General features: G+C 37.3%; 1 protein-coding gene across 2 annotated transcripts in view; it reads left to right on the plus strand.

The window, feature by feature from the left end:
• Window positions 1-19,676, plus strand: part of ANAPC1 (anaphase promoting complex subunit 1) — a 96,397-nt gene that overhangs the window by 62,638 nt on the left and 14,083 nt on the right. For both annotated transcript variants that reach the window (XM_030311142.1, XM_030311144.1), the window contains 15 exons: window positions 321-455; window positions 644-726; window positions 1,626-1,704; window positions 2,424-2,498; window positions 4,935-5,011; window positions 5,504-5,594; window positions 5,690-5,743; window positions 6,642-6,835; window positions 10,172-10,258; window positions 12,812-12,929; window positions 13,876-13,953; window positions 14,317-14,384; window positions 15,402-15,540; window positions 17,717-17,803; window positions 19,512-19,607. In XM_030311142.1, coding sequence (XP_030167002.1) covers window positions 321-455; window positions 644-726; window positions 1,626-1,704; window positions 2,424-2,498; window positions 4,935-5,011; window positions 5,504-5,594; window positions 5,690-5,743; window positions 6,642-6,835; window positions 10,172-10,258; window positions 12,812-12,929; window positions 13,876-13,953; window positions 14,317-14,384; window positions 15,402-15,540; window positions 17,717-17,803; window positions 19,512-19,607 — 1,461 coding nt within the window. The remainder of the gene's footprint in view (window positions 1-320; window positions 456-643; window positions 727-1,625; window positions 1,705-2,423; window positions 2,499-4,934; window positions 5,012-5,503; window positions 5,595-5,689; window positions 5,744-6,641; window positions 6,836-10,171; window positions 10,259-12,811; window positions 12,930-13,875; window positions 13,954-14,316; window positions 14,385-15,401; window positions 15,541-17,716; window positions 17,804-19,511; window positions 19,608-19,676) is intronic.

Below are 19,676 nucleotides of genomic sequence, written 5' to 3' on the forward strand. Positions count from 1 at the left end.
AAAGGACTCAGGTGCTCATAGTTCAAGTCTCATTTATATATCTAATAATTTCTTTTGTTAGTATCATTAACTGTGTTATAAAGCCTTTATTTTGTGAAATGAAAGTATTAAATATATTAAGTGTTATAATTCTTAATGTGAATAATTAAGAGCTTGTTTGAATATTAAGTAGTAGTTATGAGTAGTCGTTATTTTAATTAAAAAAACCCCACAAAATACACTGCTTTCAAGTTAGTTCATTCTTTTATTTGTCAATTTGATGTGTTATGGATCTTATTCCATAAGATTTCCTTTCACGTGTTTGTTATTTCCTTTTCCAGCATGGCAGTAATTTGATAGGTATGTCTGATCTCAATGTGCCTGAGCAGCTGTATCAGTACATGGTTGGAGGTCATAGGCGCTTTCAAGCAGGAATGCACAGGGAGAAGCATAAATCCCCAAGTTATCAAATCAAAGTAAGTCCATAGTAAAGCAACAGATCAAAATTTTGGAAGCTAAGAAGTGAATTTGCAAATAGTATGTTTCTTAACAACATTTGTATATCTGTTAATTTTAAGCATAAGCCGGAAGGAGAATTTATATTCAGAAGAATTTGTAATATTTCCAAACTCTTTAACATGAATATTTTTTTTGTTTTTGATAGGAAGGAGATACCATAAATGTTGATGTAACTTGTCCAGGTGCCACTCTAGCTTTGGCCATGATCTACTTAAAAACCAATAACAGGTATCGCATTCCCTGACACCACCCCTTGCCATGATAGTGTGGCTTCCTTTCTGACCTCAGTAGTAAAACCAGATTAATGAGTTTATTTTCCTTGTATAGATTAGCCTGATTTTAATTCTCTCCAGTACTACAAGTTACATAGATTTTTATCTAGAAACAATATAATCTTGGGGCAGTTTTTATTTTTATTTTTATTTAATTCCCAATTTTTATTTTTGTTTTATAGTTGATATCAGTGACAGTAAAAGATGCCCAAATTCCTTTTCATTAATTTTGCATGTTGTTTGAGGATTGGTCAAATCAGAAAAATTTAGCATTATTCTATTCTTGGTTACCATTTGTAAAACTGATTTCTGTTTATTTCAAGAACTTTGGTAATAATCACACCATCTACCTTTCCAAGCCCAATAATTAGTGCTGACACTTGAAAGTGTACGGTTGGCATTTATTCTTTTACATTTTACTTAGAAAAGGTGGGTAGGAGACATTAAACCATAGTTTAAAATTTAAGTCTTTTAATAAAGTTAAAAAATATTCTAAGATCCAAGAGAATTTTCAATGCTATAAATTTCTCCTGTTAGAAAAAGTGAATGTGTGCAGAATTAACAAAGTGGCTAAAAACAAATACTTACTCATCTGTTTGAATGAATAATGTATGTCAGTGCTTTCTTGGTACTGAAGATACGAACAAAACAAAACTAAAAATATGTGCTCATAAAGCTTATGTCATAGTGGGACAGACAGTTATACATAACAAATACTGTGTTAGAAGGTATTGAGTACTGTGGAAAACAGGGTTGTGGATGGAGTGGGGAGAAGGGTCTGAAATCCATCTTGGGATTCCCATTATTTTGCCCTCTACTTGAGCAGTAATGCTTACTGATCTCCACCACCACCAGATCTATTGCAGATTGGCTTCGAGCTCCTGACACCATGTATTTGCTGGACTTTGTGAAACCGGAATTTCTCTTGCTTAGGGTATGGTACTTTGTAGTTTGTTATTTCTGCTAACATGAGGAGTCTTTGGGGTTCTCAAGTTTAGCTTGTGACTATAGATGTTTCTACAAGGGAGACCTTTTACTGTTAATCCATCCTGTATGTAATTGGTAGTATTCTTTTGAAATTTCCCAAATGTAACTTGTAGGAGTGCCAGGAAACACAGCCATGTTGATATGTAATACTAGGAGTTGACATTTCAACTTATTACATTATTCAACAAGCAGTAAGTGTCTGGGGCTTCCTTACTGCTTTATTTTATATTCTTTATTCTTTAATTATTAAGATGCAGCATTACTATTAAGAGTATAACTAATGACTGTAACTGTTTGACATAATTGCCTACATTTTTCCCTTGATTCTTTAGTGTTTAAACATGTATGTTTTTAGCATATGAAAGCCTTTAAGTTCTATAGACAGTGCTAAGATTCTGATTTTTCTTTAATGAAGCAAGTTAAAACTTGCTTTAAAAAAAGTCCTCTAAACTTTGATAATAATCAACTCAATTTTAGTTTTTTCTGTGTTAAAATCTAAATCTTCAATTTATTTTAACGAGATTAGCCTCAGGTTGATATTATGTACTGTCTTTTTCAAAATTGCCATCAGTTGGGAACTGATTTTTACATTATTTAATATTGTCATTGTTATTTAATGTATGAACTTTGCCTACTCTGATTAGTTTTATCTGTTACATTTTTAAGACACTTGCTCGATGCCTGATTCTGTGGGATGATATTTTACCAAATTCCAAGTGGGTTGATAGCAATGTTCCTCAAGTAAGTATGTATAATAAATATTGTTAGATTGTTAATAGCATAAATTACGATTTCTTGTGGGATTTTCCAAAACCCTATAAAATAGTTTTTAGAATAAAAGCAATATTGATGATTATTTATAATATCTTTTGAAAACATAGGAACTTTTCAGTTTAAGATTGTGTGCTGACCCTAGACTGCAGCTGTGGCCCCAGATTCCAAGAAATTATGGTATTAAAAATGAAATACACCAAAGAACCCTCAAAAAGTATTTTTGACATTTTTAGCCTAATTAAGCACACATTGATTTAAGATGCTATTTTACTTTGTGGCAAGTTTAGATCTCCTATATAATAACTTGTTTTAATTACTTTATAGCATATTTATTTAATAAGCCAAATAGTTAGAAATAAGCAGACTCTTTTTTGAATTCCAAATCAGGGGTGCCTGTGTGGCTCAGTCAGTTGAAGGTCCGATTTCGGCTCAGGTCATGATCTCACAGTTTCTGAGTTTGAGCCCCACGTCAGACTCTGTGCTGACAGCTCAGAGCCTGGAGCCTGCTTCCGATTCTGTGTGTGTCTCTCTCTCTGTCGCTCCCCCACTCACGTTCTCTCTCTCTCTCTCAAAAATATTAAGTTAAAAAAAAAATTGTAAGCCAAATATTGTAAACTAAATATTGCCCTTTAATCAACTGTCCGTGTCTGATAGTCTCCGTTCCTTTTTTTTTTTTTAATTCAAAATTTTTTACTGTTTGTTTTTTGTGAGAGACAGAGCACGAGTGAGGGAGGGGTAGAGAGAGAGAGGGAGACCCAGAATCCGAAGTAGGCTTGAGGCTCTGAGCTGTCAGCACAGAGCCCGACGGGGGGCTCTAACTCATGAACTGTGGGTCAAAGTTGGATGCTTAACTGACTGAGCCATGCAGGTGCCCCGGTTTTTTTTACTTATAAAATAAATCTGTTTATCTTTGAGAACATTATAGTATTTCTTGCAGTATTTTAATAAGAAAAATTTCAAAATATGGGTTGAAAACTTTGTACAACGTCCATATCACTAGTTGGATATTACAGTTAGTATTTTACTTTATAAACTTGTTTAATCACCTATCCCATTTATCGTTTATCCAATCCATCATTTTTTGGTGAATTTCAAAGTTATTTGCAGACAGTAGTATACTTTTCCTTACATATTTCAGCATATGTATCATTAACTAGAATTCAGTATTTGTTTACATTTTCTTCCTTTTAAGATAAAATTTTATATGATGAAATCCACAGATCTCAAATATTCTAGGTTTGACTATGCATAAGCTCATGGAAACAAACCTCTGTCAAAATGACCAGAAGTGCCCTCATTCCCTGCCCCTTCAATCTATACTCACCTCCTACCCCCAAGGCAGCTAATTTTCTGACATTTTCCCAAAATAAATTAGGTTGCCTGATGTAGAACTTTGTGTTAATGGAATCACATACAGTATATATCCTTTCATATAAGACTTCTTTCAGCCTGATTTTGAGATGTTAAGTATATCAGTAGCTCATCCTTTCTATAGTTAGTAAGTGTTGCATTCTGTGAGTAGTCCTTTGTTTCTTTTTCTGTTCTCTTTTGTTGGATACCTGGGTTGGGTTCTGGTTTTAGCTATTATGAATCAAACTACTGTAAATATTCGTACACAAGATATTTTTGTGAGTTTATGGTTTAATTTCTTTTGGAATTATTGAAATATGGAGTAGATTATATATTTAGTTTGATAACTGATAAATCTTTTTTCTAGAGAGTATACCATTTTACACTTTGTCCAACAATTTATAAAAATCTAGGTGCTGTGTATCTTGTCAGTATTTGGTGGTATTCGTTTTCTTAATTTTAGGTGTGTTGATAAGTATGTGATGATATCTTATTGTTGTCTCATTTTGCATTTCCCTCCTGGCTAATAAGAATAGGACCTTTTCATTTGTTTATTGCTCCTTCATGTATCTTTTTTTTGTGAAGTGTCTTTTCATATCTTTTGCCCGTTTAAAATTTGTGATGCTGGTCTTTTTGAGCAGCTAGAATTTTTTTCTGCAAACCTTTCTTTCTTTCTTTTTTTCCCAGATTTATGTTTTCCAGATATTCCTCCCAGTCTGTGGCGGTCTATTCATTTTCTTAGTTACTTTTGATAAGCAGAAGATTAAAAATTTTTTTTTAATGTTTATTTTTGAGAGAGAGACACACAGTGTCAGCAGGGGAGGGGCAGAGATAGAGGGAGACATACAATCTGAAGCAGGCTCCAGGCTCTGAGCTGTCACCACAGGGCCTGATGTGGGGCTTGAACTCACAAATTGTGAGATCATGACCTAAGCCGAAGTTGGACGCTTAACCGACTAAGCCACCTAGGTGCCAGTATGTTATTTTTCAAATCATTTAATATTTGTAACTTGAATATTAATGTCCAGGTATTCTTGCTTTTTATTTTGACAGATTATAAGAGAAAATAGCATCTCTCTCAGTGAAATTGAATTGCCTTGCTCAGAGGATTTGAATTTGGAAACTTTATCGTAAGTCATGAAATGTGTAAATCAAACGAGCTACCCTAGCATCTCTCATAAATAAATAGAAATACACTGTGTAGGAGAATCGCTCTCCTTGATTTGAGTAATTCCGAATCCCCCGTGTTTCTAACCATCACTTATCAGATGTTCAGAGTTGATTTTTTCTTAGTTATTTGTTTAGCTCTCTCAAGTATAGAGCTCTTGCCCTCAAAAAACAATATCAGAGATTTAACTTGTACGTATTCCTTTTATCCTTTCCATTAAAAAAAAATTGGCAGTTCTCAAAAATGATCTTCTTTGCTGTGTGTGAAGCACGTAGGCAAGAGGCACACTTTATCAATCATGCTGATTGAGTAGAGGCACAATTGAGCATTCCCAGGAGAATAAAAACTAGTTTAGAGAGCAGGAATATTTATTGTTTTTACCCCAAGATAATACTTATAATGAATTTTAAAGCAAAATAAAGGTAGTATTAAATTTCTTGTAATCTGTTTTCAGGCAGGCACATGTCTACATAATTGCAGGAGCCTGCTTGTCTCTGGGTTTTCGATTTGCGGGCTCAGAAAACTTATCAGCGTTTAACTGTTTGGTAAGAAATAACTTAGTTTACTTTGTTCTGTTTTCTTTTTTAACAACGCGTTGATACACTTCTTTTAACTTTAGATTTTTTCTTTTGTTTTCCAGCATAAATTTGCAAAAGATTTTATGACATATTTGTCTGCACCTAATGCTTCTGTAGTAAGTCTTTTTTTATCATAAATGATCATTCTTCTTGGGAATTAAATTGAATTTGAAGAAAATTCACTGATAATTCAGTTACCTGTGTGTTGTCAAGTGTCTCTGCAATTTGTTTGAGTTTAGAATGGAGGATTTGAAGTTTTGGCCCATCTTTATATTTGTGTTTTGGGATATTAAGGGCAAGTATGATCCTTGAAGGATGTACATGGTATTGAATTCTTGTGAGAGCAAAAACCATATCCTTCATGGATTATTGTACCTTACGCCATCCTGTCTCGGGACTGAATATTGTTAGCTGGTTTTTAAAAAAATTAGCACTTAGTAAAAATTCAGTTTTGAGACACTGCCCCTCTAGTGACAGGAGAGAGTAAGATTTTATTCTGATCAACACCACACAGATTTATACAACCTTATGTATAATATGAGAAAACTTGAAAGTCAAAAAGTCTAAAAGTAATTAGGTAAATTTCACTGTCGTGTATCTGTACATTGTTGTACCATGGAGCTATCAAACTCATGTTCTCTAAGAATTTTTTATGAGTGAAGATTGCTCATATGTCATAGATTTAAAGAGATAAAAATATCATGTATAGTAATACCTCAGTTTCATTTGAAAAAAAGAAAAAAACCATGGGTATAGAAAAAGATTTGGGGAAAAGGCCAAAATATTTATGGCTGTTGTCATTGGGTATTAGTATTCCAAGGGATTATTATTTCCTTTTTGATACTTTATTTTTTGAATTTTCTACACCGAACTTGAATTTTATAGAGAAAATATTTGTTTTTTTGCAGATTTTTTAAACTAATAAATATCTGTAGTCTAACGATGGCCAATTTAGTTTGATAATAAAGAACTGTAACACAACAATTGTAGTATGCTGTCTTTTTGCATTTCCAGACAGGGCCGTACAACCTGGAGACCTGCCTGAGTGTGGTGCTTCTGTCTCTCGCCATGGTGATGGCTGGCTCGGGGAACCTAAAGGTTTTGCAGCTCTGTCGCTTCTTGCACATGAAAACAGGTGGTGAAATGAACTATGGCTTCCACTTAGCCCATCACATGGCCCTTGGACTTCTCTTTCTGGGAGGAGGAAGGTAAATGAATATGTATTTTTTCCTCAGTGAGAAGATCTCTCTTTTTTTTAACTTTTTTAAAAGTTTGTTTATTTTGAGAGAGATATAGCACAAGCAGGGGAGGGGCAGAGAGAGGGAGACAGAGAATCCTAAGCAGGCTCCGCACTGTCAGCTTGGAGCCCGATGAGGGGCTTGAACTCATGAAATCGTGAGATCATGACCTGAGCTGAAACCAAGAGTTGGACGCTTAACTGACTGAGCCACCCAGACGCCCTGTAATGAAAAGATCTCTTGAGCAACATCTATTGGAGTGACTTATCTTGGATTTGAAGATCCATGAAAGTTTTTGATCCTGACTAGCTGTTAGCTTATCCTGGGGTATAATTACACTTTAAAAAGGGCCCTTCGGTAGTTTAACCATCAATTTATGCCCTACTTAGTAGTGACCATGGTCACTCTACATTCTCAGAAGAGTCGGTACTCAGTTCTTCAGTGCGCCACCTCCCGTTCCCCACTGTTTAATGACTTTACCCTTCTACTGAACTGAAAGTTCAGGAACACTTCAGTCACCAAGTCCTATGAGAGTTTCTTTTTCTTAGTTTCTACCTTCCTTGCTCTCTTTCCAGCATCTGTCATTCCTGACCTCCTCATCTTTTTATAAGACTTCTCCCTGTAGACCTACCATGTAGATCAAGATAGAACTCAGAATACCTGTTTCTACCCTGCTATTCCTTTTCTGTTTATTTTTTTTTAACACTTATTTTTTATTTTTGAGACAGAGAGAGACAGAGCATGAACGGGGGAGGGTCAGAGAGAGAGGGAGACACAGAATCTAAAACAGGCTCCAGGCTCTGAGCTGTCAGCACAGAGCCCGACGCGGGGCTAGACCACGAGATCATGACCTGAGCCGAAGTCGAACGCTTAACCGACTGAGCCACCCAGGCGTCCCCCTTTTATGTTAATTATTACTTTACTTCTATCCAAAGATAATCACTATTTAGTCTTATAACACCTTAGACTGGCTTTGCCTGTTTTTGAAATGCAAAATTTTTAAATTCAAAATTTATTGGATATAGTACAGTACTATAGATGTATTTTCCTTATGGTTTTCCTAATGTTTTCTTTTCTGTAGCTTATTTTATTATAAGATTACAGCATACAGTACACATAACATATAAAATGTGTCAATCACCTGTTTATGTTATCCGTAAGGTTTCTAGTCAACAGTAGGCAGTTAGTTAAGCTTTGGGGAATTTATAAGTTATTCACGGATTTTTGACTATGTGGGGGGGTTGGTACCCCTAATCCTCACTTCGTTCAAGGATCAACTATATTTCTTTAGCTCAACATTGTGAGATTAATCCATGTTGTATGTAGCGATGGTTTATTCATGTTTCTGTGCTGTTGAATTCCATTGTATGATTATTCCACGGTTATTGATCTACTCTGCTCTTGATGGATGTGTTGTTTCTGGCTTGGGGCTGTTATGAATATTGTTTTACATGTCTTTGATTTTGTTGTATATAGATCTATGAGTAGATCTACAAGTGTATGTGTGTGCTTAACTTTGGTAGGTAATGCCGTCAGTGCTCCAAAGTGGTTGTACCATTTTATATACCCATCAGTGTTGTGTGATGTTCCAGCTCCCCATCCTTTCCAACACTTGGGTAATGTTAGTCTTTTTAATTTTAGCCATCTGGTAGTAGTTGTGGTTTTAATTTCCGTTTCTCTGAATAATGATATTTAGCCCCCTTTATATCTTTAATGGCTAACTGGAAATCTTTTGTGATGTCCAAGTCTCCTCTACTCATTTTCATATTGGGTTATATATTTATTTAAAAAATTTTATTTGTGGTAAAATACACATAACATAAAATTTATCTTCTTAACCATTTCTGAATGGGCAGTTTAGTAGTAGTCAGCGTATTCACATTGTTGTATAGCCAATCTCCAGAACTTTTTCACCTTGCAGAACTGAAGCTCTGTCCCCTTTAAACAACAGCTCCTTGTTTCCTCCTTCCCCCATATTACTATGAAAATTCTTTTTATTTTATGATTTTTGTAAACTTCTTTTTCTTCCAAAGTAAACCCCTGCATCTCTCTTGTTCTTTTTTTTTTTAACGTTTATTTTTGAGAGAGGGAGAGATAGCGCGAGAGATAGCGCGCACGCGCACACACACATGCGTGTACTACCAGGGGAGGGGCAGAGAGAGAGAGAGGGAGACAGAGCATCTTAAGTAAGCTCGAAGCAGACTCTGTGCTGACAGTGTAGAGCCCAGTGCGGGACTCAAACTCGCAAACTGTGAGATCATGATCTGAGCTGAAGTTGGATGCTTAACCGACTGAGCCACATAATAAAATATATATGTATATTATCTGCAACAGTGTTTTTTTTTTTTTTTTTGAAGTTTATTTTTGAGAGAGAGAGAGACATAGCATGATTGGGGGAGGAGCAGAGAGAGAGGGAGACACAAATCTGAAGTGGGCTTCAGGCTCTGAGCTGTTAGCACGGAGCCTCACGTGGGGCTTGAACTCTTGGACTGCGAGATCATGACCTGAGCCGAAGTCTGATGCTCAGCCAACTGAGCCATGCAGGTGCCCCAACAGTGGTTTTATATGATGCCCAGTGAACCATCTTTATTTCAAAATATTTGTAAGAAAAACTCTAGAACTTTAGATTGATCTGCCTGATTGCCATGCGGAGTTTGAGCAAGAGTAAAATAATATAAGGAAAATTTCAGAAGATTTTATGAAGACTATGTGGCCCTGATAAAAGTAAGTTTATAGTATTGATAAGAAAAAAAGCTGTTTGTAGAGGAATTGTTGTTTATACATTCATTGTAACTTCTTCTGATAACTTTTGCCTTTTTCATTTTGTTTTTCATTCTAAGGAGATGCTCAGACTTTACAGAAACAGAAAAAATAGTTTGAGAATACCCAGTTAAAAACCCTGTATTCTTAGAAGTCAAGTTTATTATTCTGTAAGTAGGTATATGTAGAACCAGAGAAGAAGTAGTGTCCTTCATTCGTGTCTTTTTCAGTGCCTATAATCTCTAGGATTGCATTAATGGTCCTTAGTATGGTGATATTTTAGGTTCAAAAACCATGCTTATTAATTCAGGTTTTGGATTTAATATTTGTGAGTTGTTGCTTTTGCTTTCAATAATAGATGGTCTTGAAATGGCTTAAAGACTAACTGAAAAGTGAGACATTCACAGCATTGACACACTTGCATTCATCAAGGCATGTTGTCAGTATGCCTTGCCATGGCACTCCACTGAACTGATTCTCAAGAAGGCCTTGGGAGTTTGCACAGTATAATTAATAACCTCTTTCACTCCGGCCTTTGTTTTGCAGGTACTCTTTGAGTACATCAAACTCTTCCATTGCTGCTCTCCTCTGTGCCCTTTACCCACACTTCCCAGCTCACAGCACTGACAACCGGTGAGTCTAGTGATTCTGTCCTCAATGTGATCTTTCCTAAGTTCTCCAAGGGGTGATTTGTGCTTTGGTTCCATGGACTCATTTCCAAACTAGTTTATTCTCTTCTTGAACTTAGTTACCTTCCTGGCTAAATCTTTTAAAAAGTTTCTCTAAATATTAGACCTAAAGATAACTTCGGATAGCTGTTGGACTGATCCATCAGTCTTCCACCATTCTTCAGTCGTTAGAACTGCTGTAAACCCCAGATGTGGGCCAAACAAAGTTAACTTTAGGGAAAAATTCATTAAGCAAAAGATAGTAGCCAACAGAAGCTGCAGATGATATGTTTTGTACTATAATTGTTTAATTCCAAGAGAGAAATTGGTCTGATTTAGTGGCACTATCCACTGTCTATATGAATTCCTTTTTTTTTTCTGTCTTTTACATGAATGCCAAGAACTTTTTTTTTTAATTTTATTTGTTTTGAGAGAGAAAGAGTGGGAACAGGGGAAGGGCAGAGAGAGAGAGAGAGAGAGAGAGAGAGAGAATCCCAAGCAGGCTCTGTGCTGTCAGTGCAGAGCCTGACTCAGCTCATTCTCATGAAATGTGAGATCATGGCCTGAGCTGAAATCAGGGGTCAGACACTTAACTGACTGGTCTGTCTAGGCATCCTGCATGCTGAGAAGTTTTGTATAAATGAAATGGAAGGGACATGAAAAGCAAAATGCAGCAAAGAATCAGAGACAAATTAGAAGTGGCATTGAGCCATAAGACCTCACACATGTAGAAAAGGTCTGATAATACAGAAGTTCTGCTTTTTAGAGCACAAAGAACCATCAGCAGCTCTTCAGTTTTCCCCAGAAGTTTCAGGCATCGCTGGTTTCCACTGGATCCAGAGGAAGGGAAGAAAATAGCTCCTTATATTCCAGAGACATCTGCAGTGACCAGTGCATTCAGCTCATCTGCTAAGAAAAGCCTCAAGAGATGGAGCATTAATTTTAGTAACTAAGCTGTCAAACTATAGCATAATGTAGTTTAAAGTGATAAATGAAAGTAAGCTGTTTTGTAAAAGCTGCCTAATCTGATGTCCAAACTCTGATGATAGGTGAAGCACAAGAATATTCTTGTTAAAATAATACAACTCTGACAAGTGGTCTCTGGTCAACTTAGGAAAGACTTTTTGAACTGTTAAAGCCAATTATTGGTTAGGGTACAACAGAGAGCCACACTCCTATATTGCTGGTCAGAGAATCATTTGGTGTAGCTATTTTGAACAAAGCAAGTTAGTGATCAGCACCAGGAACTTTTATGTAACTGATAAATATTTTTTTTCTGGCTTTGAGTTGCTTTCAATTTTTTTTTTTTTTTTTTTTTTTAATTTTTTTTTTTTAACGTTTATTTATTTTTGAGACAGAGGGAGACAGAGCATGAACGGGGGAGGGTCAGAGAGAGAGAGTGAGACACAGAATCCGAAACAGGCTCCAGGCTCTGAGCTATCAGCACAGAGCCCGACATGGGGCTCGAACTCACGGACCGCGAGATCATGACCTGAGCCGAAGTCGGCCGCTTAACCGACTGAGCCACCCAGGCGCCCCAAGTTGCTTTCAATTCTAATCAATTTATAGGAAAGGGTAGGTTTGGGTAAGAAGAGGGAGGCTATTGCTGTAACTAAAGTTTAAAAAGAAAAATTTTAAGTCTCATTTTATCCTTTTATGACATCTTAAAATGCCATCTTGAAAAATTTTTTGTGTCGAAATGCTGAAATACAAATTTTAAAGTTTAAAAATTTTTTTGGAAAACTCAGAAAAGCACACAGAAAGAAAAATATTACTGTAATCTTACCCATTAGTTTTTGGTGTCCTAGATTCCAGGTGTGTGTATGCATTTGTGTAGAGAAGTGTGTGTATGTAGAAGAGCTTTCCTTCTCCCTCTACTGTCAACCCTGAAGCCAAAAACCGAATAACTAGAAATAAGTCCCTAGGAAGGTAAAAAATGCGTGTGTGGGGCAGAAAAGGATTATTTGAGAAGTTTTATAAGGGATGAATTATTTTCACGTTAAGATAATTTTTACCTCCTTTAAAACCTCTTAACTGTGAAAATGCATGTAAGGAATTCTTGGGTCGAGGATCGTGTGTCTGTAATTTATTGTATTGTATTGTATTGTATTGTATTTTAATTTTTTAATGTTTATTTATTATTGAGAGAGAGACACAGAGTGTGAGCAGGGGAGGGGTAGAGAGAGAGAGGGAGACACAGAATCTGAAGCAGGCTCCAGGCTCCAAGCTGTCAGCACAGAGCCTGACGCAGGGCTCGAACTCACGAACTGTGAGATCATGACCTGAGCCGAAGTCAGTGGCCTAACCAACTGAGCCACTGAGGCGTCCCTGTAATTTTTTAAAGAGAATCTGTCCATTGCTTTTTAACTGAATCTTGTCGTCCTCCGTTAGGATTGCTGTCATGGGAAGATCGCAACCCCCGCTTCTGTTGTGGTTCAGGGTGTCAGCAGCAGCAGGTTGTAGAGCTCACACTGTTGTCCCCTGTTTGTTACCTCCTCCCTGTGTTTTCTGTGGATAGGTATCATCTCCAGGCTCTGCGGCACCTATATGTGCTGGCTGCAGAACCGAGGCTCCTGGTGCCTGTGGACGTGGATACAAACATGCCCTGCTATGCCCTTTTGGAAGTTACCTATAAGGTAATTCTTTCCTCCTTCCATTTATTTGTAATTTTGTTAGCACTCATACCTGTTTGCAGCTTAAATATTTCAAAAATGTTGTCCTTTAAAAGATGGCAGTGGTGAATTAACCTCTTATAAAAATTGAAGCTTCTAAAATTTGTGTACATCCTGCCAGGCCATTTGGGCTCATTTATAGTCTATGAGAGCAATATTTTAGAGGTCATCAGCTGCTCTTTTGTCCGTGGAGCCTATAGTTTGAAAACGTCCATGTTTGAAAATGCCCGTGTTCTAAAGAAGAGTTAAATTAGAACTATTCTTAGATTTGTTTGCAGGATGCTTTAAAGCCCAAGATCATGTATTTGATGAGAGATCTTTGATTTAGATGTACAGATTATATAAATAAGTCATGTGTCTATCCTTCCTTCATTCAGAATATTATTAAGTACTTTCTGTGTATCAAAACTATGCTAGGCTCTGGGGTTCAAAAATTAAACTGTTGTATTCCTTAAGGGACTTCTGTCCACTGGGTGGTCAGGCATGGGTGCAGTAAGAATAGAGTGGTAATTGGGAGTATGTGTAGAATGCAGGGGGCGTAGAGGGGAAATGCTCCATCTAGCTGTTGAGGATCGGGGAGGTCGTCGCGGTGGACACAGTGTTTGGGCTGAGATTTGCCAGCTGAGCAGGGGCACGTTTCCAGTAGCGAAGACAACGTGTACAAAAACCCAGAGGCCTCAGAAGTGCACTGCTAGCATGTGAAGTGCAAGGCTCGAAGTGGTTGGTGTAAGGTGATACAGGTCCAGCAAAGGATTGTAGACTTAGCCCTTTAAGACTTGATGTCAGAGAGCATTTTATGCCATTTGACAATCTGTGTAGAAAGTGTGGGGAAGAAGTACAGAATGATGTTTCTTCTTTGTAGCTTCCCCTAACTACATAGTGAATTGTGGCTGTTTTTACATTTGTGAAGGGTACTCAATGGTATGAACAAACCAAAGAAGAATTGATGGCCCCTACCCTTCTTCCAGAACTCCACCTTTTAAAGCAGGTAAGTGGGATGTGATTTAGGGAGATGTACACAAGGGATCAGTTCAACTAGAACAGTATAGTGTCAGAGATAGCTAAGTAAAAGCCTCTGCTTTCTCGGTGTTCTGTAGGAAATCAGAAAGCAGCCCCAGGAGGAGTTGTCAGGAGGAACAGAGAAAAGTCTTTACTTGGAGGTCTTTACTGATAGGTTAGATGGCCTCAGAACTTGGTTCACAGACATATGTGTCTGGAAATGGAGCTTGTTAACTTTTCAGTGTCTCTTTCTAGCCCCGTTGTTTTTATTTCCTCTGAGAAACATGGGTTTCATTTTTCAAACCGGCACTTTTTAGCATTGGATTGACTGTGTTCACATTTATCTTGGCAGATTAAAGTAAAAGGACCACGATACTGGGAACTGCTCATAGATTTAAGCAAGGGAACACAACACTTGAAGTAAGTATATTGAATTTCTTAGATGTATCTGTGAAGTGAATAAAGTATATGGGAAGGTAGAAATTGCAGATTCTTCACTGGAACGGTCCTTGTCACCCTTTGATCTTATTCAAGACAATATGTAGAGTATATTTTGAATAAAGTGGTTTATAACTTTGAAACACAGTTTGAATTATGAGATTCAGTTTAGAAAACAGTTACATTTATTCAATGAGAAACTTGAAGTGACATAAGTTGGTACAATAATGGAAGTGTCCGTTGTAGCAGTAATGAGAGGTAATCAGTGTAAGAAAGTAAGGCTGGCAAAAAAAAAAAAGTAAGGCTAGCATATGTGTCCGTCTACTAAAGGAACTTTATAACCATTGATGTTTGTCAGACCATATCTTTTGCATCTTTTTGTCATTCTTTTGTTGGATTGTTCTCATAAAATTAAAATCATGATAGATTGCTTTTGGGTGGAAATAGTCATATGCAAGTAGTTGCTTTAATGAACAGAGTGTTAATTTTATGCATTAAGTAGTGTGTAAGTGTTTAAATTTCCAAAAGGTTTAACAAGCCCATAAAAATTGTTATGGTTTGGTCCCAATTTATTTTTCCCTTAAAGTATATGTTAGCTGTTTCCTGTATTGTTCTTTTTAGATTTGCAGCATTTTTTTTTCTGCTGCAAACCAATCAGCAGGTACTTAGTACTTCCAGTGTCCCACTCATAGTGCTAGAGGATAAAGGGAATATGAAGAAGTGTCAGATGAAATACTGCCTTTGAAGCTCACACTTGAGCAGAGCCCCTTCTTACAAGTTCCATGAACAAGTTCCATGAACCCATACACCAAAGAAAAGTAGAACTTCATTTTGGCTTTCTCATAGGGACTGATTGAATTAGACTCAGTAAATAATCATATGCCTTACTGGAAAATAATAAAGATTCATTTCACGTGAACATGGTGTGGAGAGACACTCTGTTTCCAGCTGAGAACTGCAAATAATACCTCCTATAAAATCATTCTTGTTTTCTTTCAGATCAATCCTTTCTAAGGATGGGGTTCTATATGTTAAGCTCAGAGCGGGTCAGCTGTCCTACAAGGAAGATCCGATGGGGTGGCAAAGTTTGTTGGCCCAGACTGTTGCTAACAGGAACTCTGAAGCTCGGGCTTTCAAGGTAGTATTGATTGGCTAAAAACTCAAGGATGAGAGGGAATGATTACAAATCCCACTGTCCCACCCAAAGCATGTACTTGTGTGTTGACAGTTACGGTACCGTTTAGGCGAATCTGCTCTGTCCCGTTGCTGCAAACTGTAAAGGCTGAATGGCCGTGGGTCTGTTTGTTGTTTCATGTAGCAACCACAATACAGTGTGGGCCACCTACCCAGCGTCTAAGGATGCTTTATATTTAGCAGCAGGGACAATGTATCTTAACACTATAAAAATGTATAGTTTAATAGTTTTACTTATTAATCTTCATGTTAAGATTTGCCTAATTCATGGCAGAAATAGAGAAAATTTTTTGTAAGGTAGCACTAATTAGTTTCATTCTTAACCCCCATTCCCTGTTTGTTGCTCTAATCTTGGTGAGGATAAAGTGAGGACAGCTTTATCAATTTGCTTTATGATTCTCATAGTACTTGACTGCTAATGCAAGAGTATTTAGAATGAAAAAGTAGTTGAAGTAAGAGTGTGTGAGACAGAGTCTCACTGTGGTCAGTACATATTTTACTCTACATTCCAGAACTCAAGTAAGTTCCCCATGCTAGAAATGTGTTCCTCAGTCTAACAGTGAAATGTCTCAGCTTAACTGCAGTTTTCAGGAATTCCCCGAGCAAATGTGTTCTGCAGAAGATATATTGAGTGGCTGTTTAAAGCAGTCAGGACCCCTGGAGGGTAGTTGTGGAGGCAAAAATGTGGCTGGCGGACTGGCTGAGTGGTGGCCCGAGGACTGGATTAGCATTCTTTGTGTTCCCTCATAAGGAGATAGTGTTTATTTTAATTGAACACACATTTCATTTTGAGTCAGTTACTTATGACTGAGCCTTTATGATAGTTCCCAGGGTTTAAATAGATGTAGTTGGCATCAGCGTATTGGTTCGGCAGTATTTGATAGGTTGTCTATGAAATAGTCTTGGAGGACTTTTGGATACTGCTTAACTTAAACACTGTTGTTTATATAAATGAGAGCCCATCTTAAACACCCTAATCTAATTTGTAAAGAAAATAGGTAAGTTTACACTTGATTTTGAATTGGAAAATTACATAAAGATTGAAAGACATCTCAATTTCCTGCTTGTTGGGAATTCAGAAGTAAAATATAAACCTCAGTGGAAAATGGTAATACTTTTTAATGCTTTTATATTCCATTTTCGGTCTTGAACTGTGAGTGATTTTTTTTTTTTTTTTATGGCTAAATACACATAAAATTTGCTGTCCTAGCCCTTTTTTTGAGTGTACAGTTCAGTAGTATTCGGTCCATTCACTGTGTTGTGCAGTCTCCACCACCATCCATCTGCAGGACTCTTTGATCGTGTAAAACTGAACCTCCGTACCCATTGAACAGCAGCTCCCCGTTCCTTCTTCCTCCCAGCCCCAGGCACCAGCCATTCTGCTTTCTGTCTCTGAATTTGATTACTCTAGGATCCTCATATAAGTGGAATCATCCGGTCTTTACCTATTTGTGAGTGGCTTGAGTGGTACATAGGCTTTTGTCCTTATCTTTTCAGTAACAGTTCTTCTTTCTTTCTTTCTTTCTTTCTTTCTTTCTTTCTTTCTTTCTTTCTTTCTTTCTTTCTTTCTTTCTTTCTTTTTTTTTTTTAATATTTTATTTATTCTTGTGGGAGAGAGAGACAGAGCATGAGCGGGGATGGAGCACAGAGAGAGGGAGACACAGAATCCGAAGCAGGCTCCAGGCTCTGAGCTGTCAGCACAGAGTCCGATGCGGGGCTCGAACCCACAAACCGTGAGATCATGACCTGAGCCGAAGTCGGACGCTCAACCGACTGAGCCACCCAGGCGCCCCAGTTCTGCTTTCTTACTTGTTTTCAGTTAGTTCATGAAGAAGAGGGGAGAGCCTTTTGGGGGCAAGCTGTATAAGAAAGACTTATTTATTATTGGCCTCTAATAAATCAGTCGCTCATATTTGGCTTGTGCAGAAAAGCTTCTTGTAACTTCTTAGCAGAACAGGTTGGTGAAGCGCTAGCAAGTTTGTACAACCTTGGGCTTTATGGGAACATTGTGTGAAAACTGAGGTTGATTTCCTACAACTGCATATATTACAATTTGAGTAGTAAGGAAAATAACCTCTAATATCTCACTTATATTTGTTGCTGCTGTTTATTTTTTTCAGCCAGAAACAATTTCAGCATTCACTTCTGATCCAGCACTTCTGTCATTTGCTGAATATTTCTGCAAACCGACCGTGAACATGGGTCAGGTATGTGTCATATGTTTTGCTTATTAGACTACAATTTGCTATTATTTCTACCTGCGGACACCACCATAAACCTCTGTAACATCTGGACCTGTCTTTGAGATTGCTGATACACCTCAGGTATGTTGGATGATTTTTGCTTGGCAAATGCACATTTTTCATAGACTACAACTGTTAAATTCGATAACTGCCTACCTTGATACAAGAAACGACTTAAAGTTTTTTTTTTTTTTAATTTTCTTTTATTTAAAAAAATTTTTTATTTAACTTTTAGTTAACATGCACTGCAGTACTGGTTTCAGGAGTAGAATTCGGTGATTCGTCACTTACATAACAATACCCAGTGCTCATCACAAGTGCCCTCCTTAGTATCCATCTCCCACCCAGCCCATCTTCCACCTACCTCTCTCCATCAGCCATCAGTTTATTCTCTTTTGTTAAGAGTGTCTTGTGATTTGTTTCCGCTTTCTTCTTTTTTCTCCCTCTTCCCATATGTTCATCTGTTTTCTTTCTTAAAGTCCACATATGAGTGAAATCATATGGTATTTGTCTTTCTCGGATGGACATCTATCGCTTAGCATAATGCAGTGTAGCTCCATCCATGTCATTGCAAATGGGAAGATTTCATTCTTTTTGATGACTGAGTAATATTCCAGTGTGTGTGTGTGTGTGTGTGTGTGTGTGTGTGTGTGTGTGTGTGTGTATAAAACAAAAAAACTTCTAAGACGTTAATTTCGATAAGGTGATATTAACGTGCATTGTTGTACTGATTGCTATTTTCAGTGTTTCTTACCTTTCTCTTACTTTTATGTAATCTTATTCCTCTGTGTTTTATAACACTTTTTTCTGTTGGTCATAAAACTGTTGTTCTCTTCAGGATTCAAAGGGTGCCCAGTGGATATGTTATTTAATCCATCATTGCAGATCGCAAAGCTTGGATGTAGGAATTTGCTATCTGGGATTGGTCACCTGTTGCCTATAAGTGCGTGTAGCTTTGGGAAAATTTTTAACGCTCCAAGATGCAGTTTCCTCATTTCTAAAAGTGGGATTATGGTAGAACCTACCTTACATTGTTGATTTGAGGGTTAAATGAAATAATTTTAACCCCTTTAACGTATTGAATCTTTACTATTTACTAGATACTTTGCTCAGTACTTTATGTAATTTTCTCATTTTTCTGACTCTGGGGGTAGATACTTTATTATTCCAGGTTTACAGATGAGGAAATCCCACTCAGAGATCTCACGTGCCCAAGATCACACAGCTAGTAAGGGCTGGGCATGCACTCAGGGCCACAGGTCTCTGATGAAAGTCCGTGCCCTTCCTTAAGCCTAGCTGGATTTGGCTGTGCTGCCTCCTCCATGCCTCTTCTGCTCAGTGTTTTCTGCTGCATCTTTGTGGATGCTGGGTTTTCTTTCTGGATCTTGCTCTTGCCCGCCTAACCCAGGGCATATCTCTATGTGTCCTGTTTGCTCATTTACCCCTGCTGATCCTTCCTCTCCTCACAGCACTTACATCCATAACTGTCCTTTGGGACTTTGTTATATTTTATTGATGTTTAGTGTTGCATTCACTATGATTTATAAAGAGATAGCTGTTTTACCCTATTGACTGCAGAGCTTAAGAATTGGCCATAGTAGTTGCTATACAATCTTGAATTGATTTTGGAATATACATTGATGTGCTACAAAATGTTTCTGATTTTTCACAGAAACAGGAAATTCTGGATCTGTTTTCTTCAGTACTCTATGAATGTGTTACTCAGGAGACCCCAGAGATGTTGCCTGCATACATAGCAATGGATCAGGTATGGTCAAAAAACATATTCTAATTCTGATGAGATTTATACTGTATTTTAAGTAACATACTGAACCAT

Source organism: Lynx canadensis, chromosome A3 (genome assembly GCF_007474595.2).
Source record: "Lynx canadensis isolate LIC74 chromosome A3, mLynCan4.pri.v2, whole genome shotgun sequence".
NCBI lineage: Eukaryota > Metazoa > Chordata > Mammalia > Carnivora > Felidae > Lynx > Lynx canadensis.